Genomic DNA, 17,758 nt, shown 5'->3' with positions numbered 1-17,758 from the left:
TCAAGTAGAAATTGCGCAGCCTCACCCATTACAGAGATTATCTATATGCAGTCATGCTGTAATTCCACCCATGGAGGCACTGCAGCACCATCACTAAGATATAGAACATAGAACATACAGTGCAGAAGGAGGCCATTCGGCCCATTGAGTCTGCACCTATCCACTTAAGTCCTCACTTCTACCCTATCCCCGTAACCCAATAACCCGTCCTAATCTTTTTGGTCACTAAGGGCAATTTATCATGGCCAATCCATCTAACCTGCACGTCTTTGGACCGTGGGAGGAAGCCGGAGCACCCCGAGGAAACCCACGCAGACACGGGGAGAACGTGCAGACTCCACCCAGACAGTGACCCAGTGGGGAATCGAACTTGGGACCCTGGTGCCGTAAAGCCACAGTGCTATCCACTTGTGCTGCCCACCTGACGAGGGTGTAATTACTGCCTGGGTCTCTGTTAGCAGCACAAAATGGGCTTGCGGCGAATCAGCAGCCAATTTCCCACCACTTCTCATCTTCTTTCCACTGAAGTCTGCAGAATGACAATTCAATCTCGTTTTGGATAATCGTGTCCTGGTCTTACTGGCACTTCTACTTGGTTTGAAATTAAAAACCGTGGCAATATTTTCCAAGGTAAAGGAAACTAAAAACTGGCTGCTGATTTGCTCAGAGCCAGTCCACACTGCTGGGATGGGCTATCTTCCCTCTCACAGTGTGGACATAGGGATGTATAACTGAAATTATTTTCATCTTCCAAGGCCGATGGAAGGAGTACGTTAGTCCCATCGCTCAGATTATGGCCTTTATCACCTTTTGCAATGCATTTTACAGGGGAAATGACAAATCTGTGACGCTGCACAATGACAATGATTTGGTAACTGATGTTTTGCAAAACTGGTGCATTTCTGGACAAGCCTAGAAACTTGGATGTTAAGCGATCTCCAACTCACACTCTGGTTTGCCAGAACAAGGACGTTTCTAGTAATTAACTTACCATTAGCGTCTACAAATTAATGTCACATATAACATTCCTCTTCCAGTATTCTAACAGGCATTGCTAATAGATAGCAAAGGTTTCTACAAATAAATAAAATGAAAAAGAGTAGCTGAGGTAAACATTTGTCCTTTGGAGGATGAGAAGGGGGATTTAATAATGGGAAATGCGGAAATGGCCGAGGCACTGAACAGGTATTTTGTACCGGTCTTCACGGCGGAAGACGCAAATAACATGCCAATAATTGTTGGCAAGGAGGCTATGGTAGGCGAGGACCTAGAAACGATCATCATCACTACGGAGGTAGTGTTGGGCAAGCTAATGGGGCTAAAAGTGGACAAGTCTCTTGGCCCTGATGGAATGCATCCCGGGGTACTAAAAGAAGTGACAGCGGGGGAAATAACAAAAATGCTAATGGTAATGTACCAAAATTTGCTGGACTCTGGGGTGATTCCGGCAGATTGGAAAACAGAAAATGTGACGCTACTGTTTAAAAAGGCGGTAGACAAAAGGCGGGTAACTATAGGCCGGTTAGCTTAACTTCTGTCGTGGGGAAAATGCTTGAATCTGTCATTAAGGAAGAAATAATGAGACATCTGGATAGAAATTGTCCCATTGGGCAGACGCAGCATGGGTTCATGAAAGGCAGGTCATGTTTGACTAATTTAGTGCAATTCTTTGAGGACATTATGAGCGCGGTGGACAATGGGGAACCGGTGGATGTGGTGTATCTGGATTTCCAGAAGGCAGTCGACTGCAGAAGAGCAGAAGGCTGCTGCCTAAGATAAAGGCACATGGCGTTACGGGTAATGTATTAGCATGGATAGAGGATTGGTTAACTGACAGAAAGCAAAGAGTGGGGATAAATGGGTATTTTTCTGGTTGGCGATCAGTGCTAGTGGTATGCCTCAGGGATCAGTGTTGGGTCCGCAATTGTTCACAATTTACATCGATGATCTGGAGTTGGGGCCAAGTGTAATGTGTCAAAGTTCACAGATGACATTAAGATGAGTGGTAGAGACAAGCGTGCAGAGGACACTGAAAGACTGCAGAGGGATATCGATAGTTTAAGTGAGTGGGCAAAGGTCTGTCAGATGGAGTTCAATGTTGAAATATGTGAGGTTATTCCTACCATGTTGGTAGGAGTAACAGCAAAATGGACAATTATTTAAATGGCATTAAATTGCAGCATGCTGCTGTGTAGAGGGACCTGGGTGTCCTTGTGCATGAATCGCAAAAAGTTGGTTTGCTGGTGCAGCAGGTAATTAAGAAGGCAGATGAAATTTTGTCCTTCATTGCTAGAGGGATGGAGTTTAAAAGCAGGGAGGTTATGTTGCAGCTATATAGGGTGCTGGTGAGGCCACACCTGGACTACTGTGTAGTTTTGGGTCACCTTACTTGAGAAAGGATGTACTGGCACTGGAGGGTCAGCAGAGAAGATTCATAGGTTGATTCCGGATTTGACAGGATTAACTTAAGAGGAGAGACCAAGTAGACTGGGACTATACTCATTGGAATTTAGAAGAATGAAGGCGATCTTATAGAAACATAAATTTATGAACGGAATAGATGTGATAGAAGCAGGGAGGTTGTTTCCACTGGCGGGTGAAACTAGAACTAAGGGGCATAGCCTTAAATAAGGGGGAGCCGATTTAGGACGGAGTTGAGGAGGAACCTCTTCACCCAAAGGGTTGTAAATCTGTGGAATTCCCTGCCCAGTGAAGCAGTTGAGGATACCTCATTAAATGTTTTTAAGGCAAAGGTAGATAAATAAAAGGTTACGGTGAGTGGGCGGGTATGTGGAGCTGAGACCACAAAAAGATCACTGGATCTTATTGAATGGCGGAGCAGGCTCGAGTGGCCAGATGGCCTACTCCTGTTCCTAGTTCTTATAGCAGTCAGATGGGCTGAAGTGTCTTGTCCATAAGAAGTGTTTATACAAGCATAAAGCTCCTTGGAAGTCAAGCTTCATTGTAAATTGAGGAATGTTCAAAAGCTTTCACCCAAATTTCTAAAGTGTGTGCTATCAGATTCAGTCAATATTAGGGAGGCTTGAATGGCTGATGTGGGGTCAGTTTCTGCTCCTGACATTGAGCATGCATTTCCCAGATTTTACTCAGTTGCATTTGTGATGTGGTCAAGAGTTGGTCTGGAAACTTTTAGTTTGTTTGGTGTTTGTAAAATTACTGTGTCTGATGATTTTTTCTAAGAGTCTGTATTACAGAATGTTTCACTCAAGTGAAGGCAGCATTGTGTTTATAATACCAAAGAATGCTTTGATGATTAGCCCAATTGCAACTAAAGAAAGATGACTGGCTTTCATCTTGGGAACATGCATGATTTCCTGAAACAAAATTGGTCACAATTTGGGTATTTCAAAGCATCATGTGTGGTTATAATACTGGTTTTTCAGTCCCATCTCAATAGCCCCAGGAGGAACGTTCAACACATCTTTCAGACTGATAAGAAGCAGTTTCAAAATGAAAATACGAATTAGGATCAGGAGTAGGTCACTCTGCCCCTCGAGCCTGCTCTGCCATTCAATAAGGTCGTGGCCGATCTGATTGTAACTTCAATTCCTGCCGACCCCTGATAACCTTTCATCCTCTTGTGAAACAAGAATCAATCGAACTCTGCGTTAAAAATTTTCAAAGACTTCACGAACTGCCTTTTGAGGAAGAGCGTTCCAGAGACTCTCAATCCTTTGAGAAACAAATTCTCCCCGCCTGGGTTTTAAATGGACGACCCCTTATTTTCAAACAGTAGCTCCTAGTTCTAGGTTCTGCCACAAGAGGAAACATCCTCTCCACATCCATCCTGCCAAGATCCCTCAAGATTCAAAAGGTTTTGATCAAGTCGCCTCTTACATTTCTAAACTCTAGTGGATACAATCTACCCTGTCCAGCCTTTCCTCGTATTAGCCTAGTAAACACCTTACAGATACTTGTGCGAGAGAAGCTGTTTGGCACCTGGTTTGCCACCCTTTTTTTAGGATTCCCAGTGCTGAAATGATGGGAGCTGAAAATGGTGAATGACACAACTCAAAAGTGCTTAATTGGCTGTAATGCACTTGGAACTTCCTGAGGACGTTAAGGGTGCTAGATAATGGCAAGTTCTTTCTTAAACCTGAGCATCTCTTCATTAACTGCGAAGATTTCAGCTACTATGCTATCAGTTTGATTCTGTGGGACTGATGAGTCTTGTGGTCTTATTGCATCTGGACCTTCGTCAGGATTTTGTGGAGTCTGGTTTATTGTGTGTGGAGCTTTCACATTTACCAATTGCAGAAAGCCACAGGGTAGTCTATGAACAAGCTGAGTAAAAGGAGCAGCACTGGGTGATTTGAATTATCCGAGAGGGACTGTAACACGTTGGCCTAAACTCTCCCTCAGCATTTTCCTTCGAGCGATAAGAACCAGCAAATGTATGAAAAATATTCAAGATAAAAGCAAATTACTGCGGATGCTGGAATCTGAAACAAAAACAGAAAATACTGGACAATCTCAGCAGGTCTGACAATATCTGTGGAGAGAGGAGGAGCTAACATTTTGAGCCTGGATGACTCTTTGTCAAAGCTGTCAAAGCTATATTGGAGAGACTAAATGCAGACTGGGTCACCGTTTCGCAGAACACCTTTGGCCCATTGTAAGCAGGACCTAGACCTTCCTGCCACTTGCCATTTCAACTCACCATCTTGCTCTCATGTCCACATGTCCATCCTTGGCCTGCTGCAATGGTCCAGTGAAGCCCAACGCAAATTAGGCACACTACAGCACATTCTGGACTTGTTGAACAACTTCAGACTGTGAACTCGCTCCTCCACCTTCACCCCATTTTTATTTCTATCTATTTATTTTCATTTCTTCCATTGATCTGTTTTCCCTCACATTTGTCCCCCCCACCCTACTCGAGCCAGCTGATACAAAGAGTCATCCAGATGAGAAATGTTAGCTCCCTTCTCTCTCCACAGTTGCTGTCAGACGTGCTGAGATTGTCCAGTATTTTCCATTTTTGTTTATGAAAAATATTGAAGTTCATTAAAACAAAGTCTCCTCCACTTGAGTGTTGAAACTCGAGCCTCACTTGGCCGTGGGGATAAGAAGATTGGAAGAGATCTGTACAAGTCTGAAGGCTAATGGCTATCCTCTCCTTTAATATCCTCTGCAAAGTGTAATACACCTCACATCCCCTCTTCAAGAAGATGGGATTCAGCTCTGAATTTTGAATAGGTGTATCCTATCTTATCCAATTAGCCAAGTCCTGTTTGGTACCAAAGAGAAATCAACAGTCAGTACTGGAGCTGATATCACTGGCTGGGCAACCAGCATGTCACGTGGTCAGAGAAATCTCTTTTAAAACCAGCCTTCTCCTGGTTCAGAACAAAGTTTGAGGTTGGCATCGTAGGGAATGGTTGTGTACCTGGTTTGTATTAGACTCCCAAACCTGGGAGCATGAGTTCAAATACCATTGCGGCACAGGATGAGAATTGAAACACAGTTTAAAGAAGAACCTGAAATTGAGGCGTGCAGTGGTTAGCACTGTTGCCTCACGGCGCCGAGGACCCAGGCTCGATCCCGGCCCCAGGTCACTGTCTGTGTGGGGTTTGCAAGTGAATTCTACCTCATGAACTTGGACAGCTTGAATTGGGATTTATGTTTCAGAGGCTCAACGGTTTCTCAGAGTTCACTGTTTTTACCATCTGCAACTTACTCAGACACTTTGATATTTTAGTCACCACTTGTTCTCTAAGCAACAGCACTCAAAAAGACTAAACCCAACAGCTTTGTTACCATGCTGGGGGCACAATGAGAAAATCTCAGAATCCAGCATCACTCCCATCTTGATCTTTTTAGTTAATAGCTTTGTTTCAGAATCACTCCTCAATTTAATGTTTGAATTTGCGTCTCAGTTAAGAATCCAATATCCCAGCATTACAGCCAATTCCTTGTATATTAGGGATTGTTCCAGCACAGGAGAAGTCCATTTAGCCCATTGAGGCTCTGCCAGCCCTCTGCAAGAGCAATTCAGCCTGCCCTTTCTCCATAGCCCTGTACATTTTTTCTCTTCAATTGCTTGTCGAATTCAGTTTTGAAAGCCACAATTTAATCTGTCTCCGTCACACTGTTAGGCACTGCATTTTAGATCCCAACCACTCGCTGTGTAAAAAAAGTGTTTCCTCATTTCATCCCTTGGTTCTTTTGCCAATCACTTTAAGTCTCGTTCACAACACCTCTGCTAACAGGAACAGTTTCTCCCTTTCTAGTCTGCCCAGACTCCTCGTGCATTTGACCATCTCCACCAAATCTCCTCTCAACCTCCAAGGAGAACAACCCCAGAATTCCCTTTTCATTGGAAACATCCTCATCAATCTTTCTGCTCCCTCTCTAATGCCTCCACATTTCCCCCTACAGCATGGTGCCCAGAAATGGGCACAATACTCCAGTTGTGGCTGGACTGGTGTTTTATACAGGTTCACCATAATTTCCTTGTTCTCGTACTTTATTTTATTCTACTTTTAGGGCACATGACTTCAACCACACTCCTCATATTGATGCAATCTACTGTTCTGGAAAACAAAGTCAGATTTGAAAGACGACTAACAATAGACCAATTATTACAATACAGTACCAAATGACCAGTGTAATTTTGTTGAAATAACATACCGAACCATTCCAAGGTTGGAGGTGGATTCCCAGTCGCAGTGCATCGAAATTCTGCCGTCTGCCCCTGCTTGACTGTTAGGATGTGAGGTTCAACTGTCGCTACAGGTGCTGTTGCTATGGCAAGGCAAAACACAATTTTATTCTACTTAAATATTTTAATAACATCACATCTGTCGAGGCCCTTCGGGGTTGCTTGAAAGTGTACAGAATCTCTTCTCCCAAACTCCATTGTCTAGGAGAGCCAGCAAATGAGTAATCAAGTAAATCCTTGAAGTGAGTGAACAACACATTTTCAATAGCAAAAATAAACTCAGTGGAAGACCATTTGAAAAGCACACATTTTTAAAACCAGGCATTATCACACTGGAGTGCAGTGGTTGAGAAGTACACACTGAGACAGTAAATGTTTCTGGTTTACAGATGTATCGAATGAAGCCCAACATCTGCATGCGCAAACACACACTTCGACTCAATGTGAGTTGATACTATTTGCACGAACAACAGCGATGCAGTAAGTCGCCTCTTGCGGCTAAGTGGGAACAATATGCCGTGTGAGACTGCCAACCTTATTGGGACAGCAACTCAGAAGTCAGACTGATGCTGGATCCAAGATTTGGAGGCTTTCGGACTATTCAAATCCTCCTTATCATGCGTTCACCTGTCATTGGATCCACACGTTCCTTCACCAAGAACAGGAAATAAAAGTGTTTGTCATCGAATATCCAATACAACACCCTTTTAAAATTCAGCCGATCTGTTGGTAATAAGACCACCAAGACGTTCGGCACGTCAACTTGCGCCGAGGAGGGACAAGTGAGGCCACCAGTTTTCAAAATCACTTTTTTTTCTTTCAAGAAACACAGTTCACAGAAACGTGCACAGATTCTGAAAGATTCTGAGCTTGGGAAAAAAAACCTTGTTAAAGAATCTGTGCCTGACCAGAATACCACAGGCAGTCATCTATGTGAACCGCTGGATCCTAATTATTTTCTTGGTTCATTTCGGGAAAGAATGGGAACAAATTAATTTGTTTTGCTCGATTAAAATAAAGTCAATGCGAAACGATTGAAGAAACAGATTATACTCAAATTGACAGATGGAAAATAACGGACCCCTAATTTTCATTTAGCTTTTGAAGAAAAAGATAGTGATGGAGGAGGCGGCAAGCTGCCCTTCTTTTTTTGTAATTTCTTCCAGTCTTTACCTGACAGAATGGGGTCTTCTGCAATGTACAAATGGCACTCTGGCCCATAATGAGGTTTAGAAGTGGGAACATTAGGAACAGGAGGAGGCCAGTCAACCCTTTGAGGCTGTCCCATTCTTCAATGAGTTCATTGCTGCTCTGCACTTACCTGCTTTTGCTCCACGTCTCTCAATAACCTTACTGAGCAAAAGATCCATCGCTTTTGTCTTGAAAATTTAATTGCCCCCAGAATCTACTTCCATAAAGCTTACCGGAACGGAGTGCGACACATTGTCTCCCAAGCAATGCTGAATGGATTTGGAAACAGCAGCAAACACATGCACAGAAGATAAAGATACGGCTTTAACTTGGGAGCTTTCAAAAGTAAACATGTAGCATACATGGTTACGGATCAAGTGCTGAAAAATGGGATTAGAATAGAGAGTTGCTTGATAGCCAGCGCAGACACGATGGGCTGAAGGGCCTCTTGCTGTGCTGTAAAACACTATGACTCTTTATATATATTTTTAAGCAAAAACATATTTTCCGAATGATGGAGGGGTTATAAGAACCAGCCTAATTTTCAGACAAGAATAATACCAAGGACTTCCGGGTGCGGCGATGACCAGCTAAGTCGCACGTTTCGGCACCTCCCGTGTTAACAGACTTTTGGGCTCTTATCGGGAGCCCCAATGGCAATTTTCGAAGGCTAAACCCACTGTGAGGCGACATAGAAGGGAGTCCCCCCCGGATATGAATGGACAGAAGAGATAACAGTGGCCAGATTGCGGAGGATCCTCTGGAGCAGCGGCAAAGAAGGGAAGTGAGAAGCAAGATGGCGGCGGTGGGAGGCCAGTTGGTATGGGGCCTGGAACAGCAGGAGTTCCTCCGGCGATGTGTGGAGGAGCTCAAGAAGGAGGTGCTGGCGCCGATGCTGCAGGCGATTGAGGGGTTAAAGGAGGCGCAGAAGACCCAAGAGATGGAGCTCCGTAGAGTGAAGGCAAAAGCTGCCGAAAATGAGGACGAGATACAGGGCTTGGTGGTGAAGACGGAGACGCACGAGGCACTGCATAAGAGGTGTATGGAGAGACTGGAAGCCCTGGAAAATAGTCCGAGGAGGAAGAACTTAAGAATCTTGGGTCTTCCCGAAGGGGCAGAGGGAGCGGACGTTGGGGCGTATGTGAGCACGATGCTCCATACCTTAATGGGAGCTGAGGCCCCGACGGGCCCCCTGGAAGTGGAGGGAGCGTATCGAGTCCTCGTGAGAAGACCAAAGGCAGGAGAAATACCTCGAGCAATAGTGGTGAGGTTCCACCGCTACAAGGACAGGGAGATGGTCCTGAGATGGGCGAAAAAGACACGGAGCAGCAAGTGGGAGAACGCGGTGATCCGCGTGTATCAGGATTGGAATGCGGAGGTGGCGAGAAGGAGGGCGAGTTTCAATCGGGCCAAGGCGGTGCTCCACAAGAGGAAAGTGAAGTTCGGAATGTTGCAGCCGGCAAGACTGTGGGTTACACACCAGGGTAAACACCACTACTTCGAGACGGCAGAAGAGGCGTGGACATTTATCGAAGAGGAGAAGTTGGACTAGATTGGAGAAAGAGTGTTTGAAATGAAGTAGTGAGGTGGTGGCAATTGACTGTGAATCAGATGGGGGGAAAAAAAAATTCTTTCCCCTCGAAGGGGGGGGGACACGAAGAAATGTGGGCGCCGGTGGGGAAGGGGAGGGGGAAGGACAGAGGGAGCTGCGCCATCAGGGACGGGGCCGAGAGGGAAGCACGGGCTTTGTCCCCGCGCTATGGAAATTGTGGCGGGAAAAGGGGGCGCAGGAAGGAGGCGGCCTCACAAGATGGGAGGCTAAGGATAAACGGGGGAAGCCGAGGTCAGCCAGAGTTTGCTGATAGCGATATGGGGGGAGCAACTAAGCTGGAGAGCGATCTAGCGGGGGGTGGGGGGGGGGGGGGTGGGGGGGGGGTTAACTGGGTTGCTGCTGCTAAGGGGAAGGGGGAGCAGTTACGGGATGGGATGGTTGGGACGGGAGGGCGCCGTCGAGGGGAAAAGCGGGAGCGTGGGAACCGGGTGAGGAGCTGGTCTAAAAAAGGGGATGGCTAGTCGACGAGGGGGGGGGGGGGGGGGGGTAAAGAGCACCCAAACCCGGTTGATCAGGTGGAACGTGAGAGGGTTGAACGGGCCGATTAAGAGGGCAAGGGTACTTGCGCACCTAAAGAAGCTAAAGGCAGACGTGGTCATGCTTCAGGAGACGCACCTGAAACTGGCGGATCAGGTCAGATTAAGGAAAGGATGGGTGGGACAGGTATTCCACTCGGGCTTGGATGCGAAAAATAGAGGGGTGGCAATACTGGTGGGGAAACGGGTAGTGTTTGAGGCGAAGAACATAGCGGCGGACAGTGGGGGTAGATACGTGATGGTGAGTGGCAGACTGCAAGGTGAGGCGGTGGTGCTGGTGAATGTATATGCCCCGAACTGGGATGACGCAAACTTTATGAAGCGTATGTTGGGGCGCATCCCGGACCTGGAGATGGGAAAGTTGGTAATGGGGGGGGACTTCAACACGGTGCTGGACCCAGGGCTGGACCGGTCCAGATCTAGGACTGTGAGGAGGCCGGCAGCGGCCAAGGTGCTGAAGGGCTTTATGGAGCAGATGGGAGGAGTGGATCCCTGGAAATTTACTAGGCCAAGGAGTAAAGAGTTTTCCTTCTTCTCCCATGTCCACAAAGTGTACTCACGGATATACCTCTTTGTCCTGGGAAGGGCGCTGATCCCGAAGGTGGCAGGAAAGGAGTATTCGGCTATAGCCATTTCAGATCATGCTCCACATTGGGTAGATCTGGAAGTAGGAGAGGAAAAGGAACAGCGCCCACTCTGGAGATTAGATATGGGACTGTTGGCGGACGAGGGGGTATGTGTAAGGGTGAGGTTGTGTATTGAAAGGTACCTAGAGATTAATGATGACGGAGGGGTCCAGGTGGGAGTGGTCTGGGAGGCGCTGAAGGCGGTGGTTAGAGGGGAGCTGATCTCCATAAGGGCCCATAAGGGGAAACAAGAGGGTAAAGAAAGGGAGAGATTGTTGAGGGAGATTTTGAGGGTGCATAGGCAATATGCGGAGGCTCCAGATGAAGGGCTATACACGGAAAGACGGAGATTGCACACGGACTTTGACTTGTTGACCATGGGTAAGGCGGAGGCACAATGGAGGAAGGCACAGGGAGTGCAGTATGAATATGGAGAGAAGGCGAGCCGACTGCTGGCCCAACAAATTAGGAAGAGGGGGGCGGCGAGAGAGATCGGAGGGGTTAGAGACGAGGAGGGAAAGATGGAACGGGGAGCGGAGAGGGTGAACGGGGTGTTTAAGGTATTTTACGAGAGGCGATATAAGGCTCAACCCCCGGAAGGGAAAGAGGGAATGATGCGTTTCCTAGACCAGCTAGAGTTCCCGAAGGTTGAGGAACAGGAGATGACAGGACTGGGAGCGCAGATTGAGGTGGAGGAGGTGGTAAAAGGAATTGGGAACATGCAGGCAGGGAAGGCCCCAGGACCGGATGGGTTCCCGGTGGAGTTCTATAGGAAATACGTGGACCTGCTGGCCCCACTTCTGACGAGAACCTTTAATGAGGCTAGGGAAAGGGGGACACTACCCCCGACGATATCGCTGATCCTGAAAAGAGACAAAGACCCACTGCAGTGCTGGTCATACAGGCCTATTTCCCTCTTGAACGTAGATGCCAAGCTTTTGGCCAAGGTGATGGCGACGAGGATAGAGGACTGTGTCCCTGTGGTGGTGCATGATGATCAAACGGGGTTTGTTAAAGGGAGGCAATTGAATGCTAATATACGGAGGCTGCTGGGGGTGATGATGATGCCCCCACCGGAGGGGGAGGCGGAGATAGTGGTGGCGATGGATGCAGAGAAAGCATTTGATAGAGTAGAGTGGGACTACCTGTGGGAAGTACTGAGGAGATTTGGATTTGGAGAGGGGTTCATTAGATGGGTTCAGCTCCTGTACAGGGCCCCGGTGGCAAGTGTGATTACAAATAGGCAACGATCTGACCACTTCCGACTATATAGGGGTACAAGACAGGGATGTCCCCTGTCCCCGTTACTGTTTGCGTTGGCAATTGAGCCACTGGCCACAGCGCTGAGGGCCTCTAGGAAGTGGAAGGGGGTACTTAGAGGAGGAGAAGAGCATCGGGTGTCATTATACGCGGATGATTTGTTGTTGTATGTCGCGGACCCAGTGGAGGGGATGCCGGAGATAATGCAGACACTCAGGGAGTTCGGAGAATTTTCAGGATATAAATTGAATTTGGGGAAGAGTGAACTGTTTGTGATGCACCCTGGGGAACAGGGCAGGGGAATAGACGATTTACCGTTGAGGAGGGTAACAAGGGATTTCCGGTATTTGGGGATCCAGGTGGCCAGGAACTGGGGAACCTTGCATAAGCTTAACTTGGCACGACTGGTAGAGCAGATGGAAGAGGACTTTAGGAGGTGGGACATGGTGCCCCTGTCATTGGCGGGCAGGGTGCAGGCGGTTAAAATGGTGGTTCTTCCAAGGTTTCTTTTTGTGTTCCAGTGCCTCCCTGTACTGATTACAAAGGCCTTTTTTAAGAAGGTGGACAAGAGTATTATGAGCTTTGTATGGACTGGAAAGACCCCAAGAGTAAAGAGGGGGTTCCTGCAGCGCAGTAGGGACAGAGGGGGACTGGCACTGCCGAGTCTAAGTGATTATTATTGGGCCGCCAACGTGTCAATGATATGTAAGTGGATGAGGGAAGGGGAAGGAGCGACGTGGAAAAGACTGGAGATGGCGTCCTGTAGGGGAACTAGCCTAAAAGCACTGGCGACGGCGCCGTTGCCGTTCTCCCCGAAAAAATACAGAACAAACCCAGTGGTGGTGGCAACTCTGAAAATTTGGGGGCAGTGGAGACGACATAAGGGAGTGACGGGTGCCTCAGTGTGGTCCCCGATAAGGAACAATCATAGGTTTGTCCCGGGAAGGATAGATGGGGGATTAAAATCTTGGCAGCGAGCAGGAATTGCGAAATTGAAGGACTTGTTCTTAGACGGGACGTTCGCGAGTCTGGGAGCACTGACAGAAAAATATGGGCTGCCACCTGGGAATGCATTTCGCTATATGCAAGTGAGGGCATTTGTGAGGCAACAGGTGAGGGAATTTCCGCAGCTCCCGGCGCAAGAGATCCAAGACAGAGTGATTTCGGGGGCATGGGTAGGTGATGGCAGGGTGTCAGATATATATAGGGAAATGAGAGACGAGGGGGAGACGATGGTGGAGGAGCTGAAGGGAAAATGGGAGGAGGAGCTGGGTGAAGAGATAGAGGAGGGGCTGTGGGCAGATGCCCTAAGTAGGGCAAACTCTTCGTCCTCGTGTGCCAGGCTCAGCCTGATACAATTCAAGGTTCTACACAGGGCGCATATGACTGGAGCAAGGCTGAGTAGATTTTTTGGAGTGGAGGATAGGTGCGGGAGATGCGCGGGAAGCCCGGCGAACCACACCCACATGTCCTGGTCATGTCCGGTATTGCATGGGTTCTGGGTGGGTGTGGCAAAAGTGATTTCAAAGGTGGTGGGTGTCTGGGTCGAACCAGGCTGGGGGTTGGCTATATTTGGGGTTGCAGATGAGCCGGGAGTGCAGGAGGTTTGGCCTTTGCGTCCCTAGTAGCCCGGCGAAGGATTCTACTTATGTGGAAAGAAGCTAAACCCCCGGGCATGGAGGCCTGGATAAACGACATGGCAGGGTTCATAAAATTGGAGTGGATAAAGTACGCACTAAGAGGTTCGGCTCAAGGGTTCACCAGGCGGTGGCAATCGTTCCTCGACTATCTCGCAGAGCGATAAGGGAAAATAGGAAAGGTTGCAGCAGCAACCCAGGGGGGGAGCGGGTGGGGGGGGGACTCATTTGGGCCCTCAGGGGTTTTATATGTGTGTTTATATATTAGTTATTTATATTAGATTTTACAAAGTTACTATTTTAGTTACTATTTCTATTGTTTTTTTAGTTTTGTTGTTGGCAGTTGCCGTTAGTTAGTATATTATGTATTTAAAAAACGATCAATGTATATATTATTACAAAGTTTTAAAATGGGAAATTTTTGTTTTTGTTTGATCGAAAAACTTTAATAAAATATATTTTTTTAAAAAAGAATAATACCAAGGAAGTTAATGTTGGCCCTGAAATTGAAGTATCCCAATGAACAGGTTTCCAAATAATTGAATAGTCGGCTTGGTTTGTGAGTCCTGGAACCCTCCTTAGTTGCGCTGGTTAGTTGAACCTGTCTCAGCCATTGCAAAGACAGGTTACTTTCCTCCCATTCATCACTATAATGATGCTACATCTATTGGTGCTGGGGGTTATGAGCCAGGTATACTGTCGTGAGGGACACTGGATTCTACAATTTCAATTTTATATTAAGATTTTGGAGAGGGATTTTGAAATGGGTTAACCGACTTATTGGACAGTTTACTTTTTCTCAAGTTTTGAATACATGCATTAACTTATTTTTGCTTTCAGTTAATGTGTCCGTTGTAAATTTTGAGATCAAGGCGAAGGGTATTCGTGGTGGAAATGACACAGGCACCCAGTGTCGGCATTGACCACGCTGGTGGTATATCACACAGTTTAGCTTTAGAATGGGGCATTCGCTACTCTGCTGAACATTATAATAATACTTCTGACTGACATTTTCCCATTCCTCATCTAGTGGCCAATTCCATGCCCATTAGTTTCAATGTGCACTGGGCGAACAAATTAATTTCACACACAACTTATTACATTCCAATATCCCCTCCACTTAATTTTCTTTCCTTCAAGTTTGCTTCCCAAATTTCTTTCACCAAGATCCCTTCATCCATATCTCACTCCAGCAGCATTGGGCAGTCAATCTGCTGCATTAGCTATCAACAGAAGATCCATTTCCATTCGCAGATGCTGGTTGAAGCCTGTACCCCATCTGGTGATATTGTTTCTATCACTACCAAGTTCTAGTATTTCCACCACTGGAGCTCATGCAATTACGTATTAAACAGGACTGATAAGGATTAAAGAAAATATACTGAAGCAGTCCAAGTCAAGTTGAATAATTAAACAAGTTGAATATTGAACAAGTTCCAATGGACCAAGGTTTAAATAAAGAATCCTGGCCAAATTATTTAAGCCCAAATAAAGGAAAAAATTAAAGGCTTAACTTGACATTACCGAGGGCAAAACACCACGTTATGGCTAAACGAGGCCCATCATTCCCCTAAACAATATTCCTTCATTACCACATCTCCTAAACAAATGTTAGCAGAATCAGATTAGCTGTCTAAAAGTAGAATACAACTCGGAGTCAGGTCAAGTCAGCAGGGTGTCATGACCGTGTCCTTTGAAGAACTTGGCTGTTTTCAATTCTCTTAAATTCCCGATGGAATTGGTTGATTATTTTTAATGCGGGATTTCTATTCCAGTCACTGAAATGTATCCAGATACTGTAATAATTTATTTGAACCCCCTGTTTTGACTGACATCCCTTTAAGGCTTGATTTTGGGGCGGAAACTTGAAATAGAATGTAAAATGCCAATAAGTAAGAGTTATCTGATAACTGAGGTAACGTTTGAGAAATTCAGTCATTTGCACTAGTCCCCTTTTTATATGATAAAAACAAGCTACTTAACAAAACCAAAACAAAATTTTGCTAGTTGCAATGAACCAAAGCAGTAAATGATCACAAATTGGTTTTGGACGAAGAACGACAATAACCTCCTAGCTGTGCCACAGTAATGGGTTGACCCTACAACGCTGATGCAAACTGACAGTTGCAACAAAGCCATTAAGCTGGTTTCGCACACTCTGTGCCAGCTTGGCAGCAGACGGGTTTGAACAATAACGCTGTGCGAAGTAAGGGGAGATAATTCAGAGTTCTGGCGAAAGGGCCTGGGATTAGAGGCAGCTTTTGAATACATTATAGCAATCGCGCGAGGAGTCAGTTTTTGTTATTTATGCTGATGAGTGCAATGAAAAGTGAGGGCAAACCATCAACTGTACAATGAATTAGCTCTATTCACTCAGCAAGGTTGCAAGTTCTCACCCAATTCTCCCACAGTCAGACTGTTGCCAAAAGTAATAGGCTTAGTCTCTGTCACAATTTTAACTTCACTTTAATCTACAGAGTATCCTTGCAGCCAGACATTAGACATTTTTAGGGGCTTAGCTTGATGATGATAGTGTAGGAGGGAGAAGTGGAGCAATGAGTGGAGCAATGAATGGAGGGATGCATGAAAAGACTCACTGAGCTCAAATGGACACAGATGTAGAATAGCTGTGGGACTCAGTGCAGAAGAAAAATGACCGTGGATATTGCACTTGACCTAATATAAGCCTCGCTGTTTGACAAAAACATTGGGCAAACCAAAATATATTCTAATTTCGAAGTGCCAAAAAAAGACCACGTGCGTTTTCCCATTGTTAGCGACATAGGAACTGGAGTTGGTGATTTTGCCCCTTGTGCTTGTTTCACCATTTAATTAGATCATTACTGATTCGTACCTCAGCCCCATGCTTTCATAACCCTTACCGAACAAAAATCTTTTCATTCAGATTTGTACCTTTCAACTAACCCCCCTCCTCAGCCTCAACAACATTTGGGAGAGAAAGTTCCGGATTCCCACCACCCTTTGTGTGAAGAAGTGCATTGTGACATCATCCCTGAATGACCTTATTCTATCTATGAGGTCTTTTTGCCTCCTTCATCGGGACTCCCCATTAAGAAAGTAGCATCCTTCAATCTGCCCATTTGATTTTACATTTAGGTAACCCCATAATCATCTATATTCAAGAGTATGCAAGCCTAGTCTATGCAACGTCCTTTCATTACTTAACCCTTTTAATCTTGGCTCGATCCTGGTGAATCTACCCCGCACCCCCACAAAGTCAACATATCCTTTCAAAGGTGTGGTGCCAAGAATCGAACACAGTACCTCAGATGTGGTCTAACCAAAGCTTTATACAACTGTTGCATAACTTCCATCCCCCTATACTCTAAACCCTCCCCCCCCCCTTCCCAATAAGGGACTGGCTCACACTGCATTTTTCTATTGCTGATGAAGCTCTGATTTCACTTTGGGTTTCATCAACATCAAATCAGGCATTGGTCCCGCCGCGAGTCAATGGACTTTTGACTGGACTGCCGAATCTCCTGAGACAGCTCCTGCCAAGGTGGGTCCGGAAACACCTGGCCAAAGTCTCCTCCTCCGGAAAATGTGCTTTAACCCGGGCTGTCACATATATAACCTTCCAGCTGAAACTATTCGCAATGGCCTGGGAGACAGAATGACACTCCCCGTGGACAAATGTAACCTTGCTAGCTTCACAATGCAAAAGCAAATACCAGAAAAGAATATAATGTTAAAAAAATTGCCATCCATTGGAATAAAGCAGGTTGACAAATTACATATGCACAAAAATATCATTGCATGCTGACCTAACGGGTGGTCTGATGTCAAAGCAAATGGATGATTCAGTCAAGGTTCATGCGGGGATGGGGAGAACATGCCAGAAATAGGTCACATGAAAACTGTCCAGTCTTCAGTTTGCATGCACTCTTTAAATATAATTCTACAAGGACACAGCGCGTGGGAATTAACCATACCCAGTCAAACATCTCAGTTGCATCCGGGATCAAGGCCTAATGTTGGTGTACACACTCCATTGAAAATGCAGGGTTGACTGGGCGTGGAGATGCTATTTTTTTTTTTGTAGTGTTTCTTTAGCAATGTATGTTCTTTATCGCTTCACTTTGAATGGAACCGGCAAGAAATCTCTTCCAAAAGACATGGAAAAATGGTGCCCCAGAACATCGCTTATCTGATAAAAAGGGACATGCCTACTAGGAATGGATGGACAC

The 17,758-nt window shown here is 46.0% G+C and overlaps 1 protein-coding gene across 7 annotated transcripts in view; it reads right to left on the bottom strand.

Moving 5' to 3' along the window:
- hspg2 (heparan sulfate proteoglycan 2) overlaps positions 1–17,758 on the bottom strand; it is a 644,821-nt gene that overhangs the window by 190,601 nt on the left and 436,462 nt on the right. For all 7 annotated transcript variants that reach the window (XM_072478556.1, XM_072478557.1, XM_072478558.1 and 4 more), the window contains one exon: positions 6,655–6,768. In XM_072478556.1, the coding sequence (XP_072334657.1) occupies positions 6,655–6,768 (114 nt within the window). The remainder of the gene's footprint in view (positions 1–6,654; positions 6,769–17,758) is intronic.

The sequence above is a fragment of the Scyliorhinus torazame genome, chromosome 16 (genome assembly GCF_047496885.1).
Source record: "Scyliorhinus torazame isolate Kashiwa2021f chromosome 16, sScyTor2.1, whole genome shotgun sequence".
NCBI lineage: Eukaryota > Metazoa > Chordata > Chondrichthyes > Carcharhiniformes > Scyliorhinidae > Scyliorhinus > Scyliorhinus torazame.
This window is presented reverse-complemented; position numbering and strand designations above follow the sequence as displayed.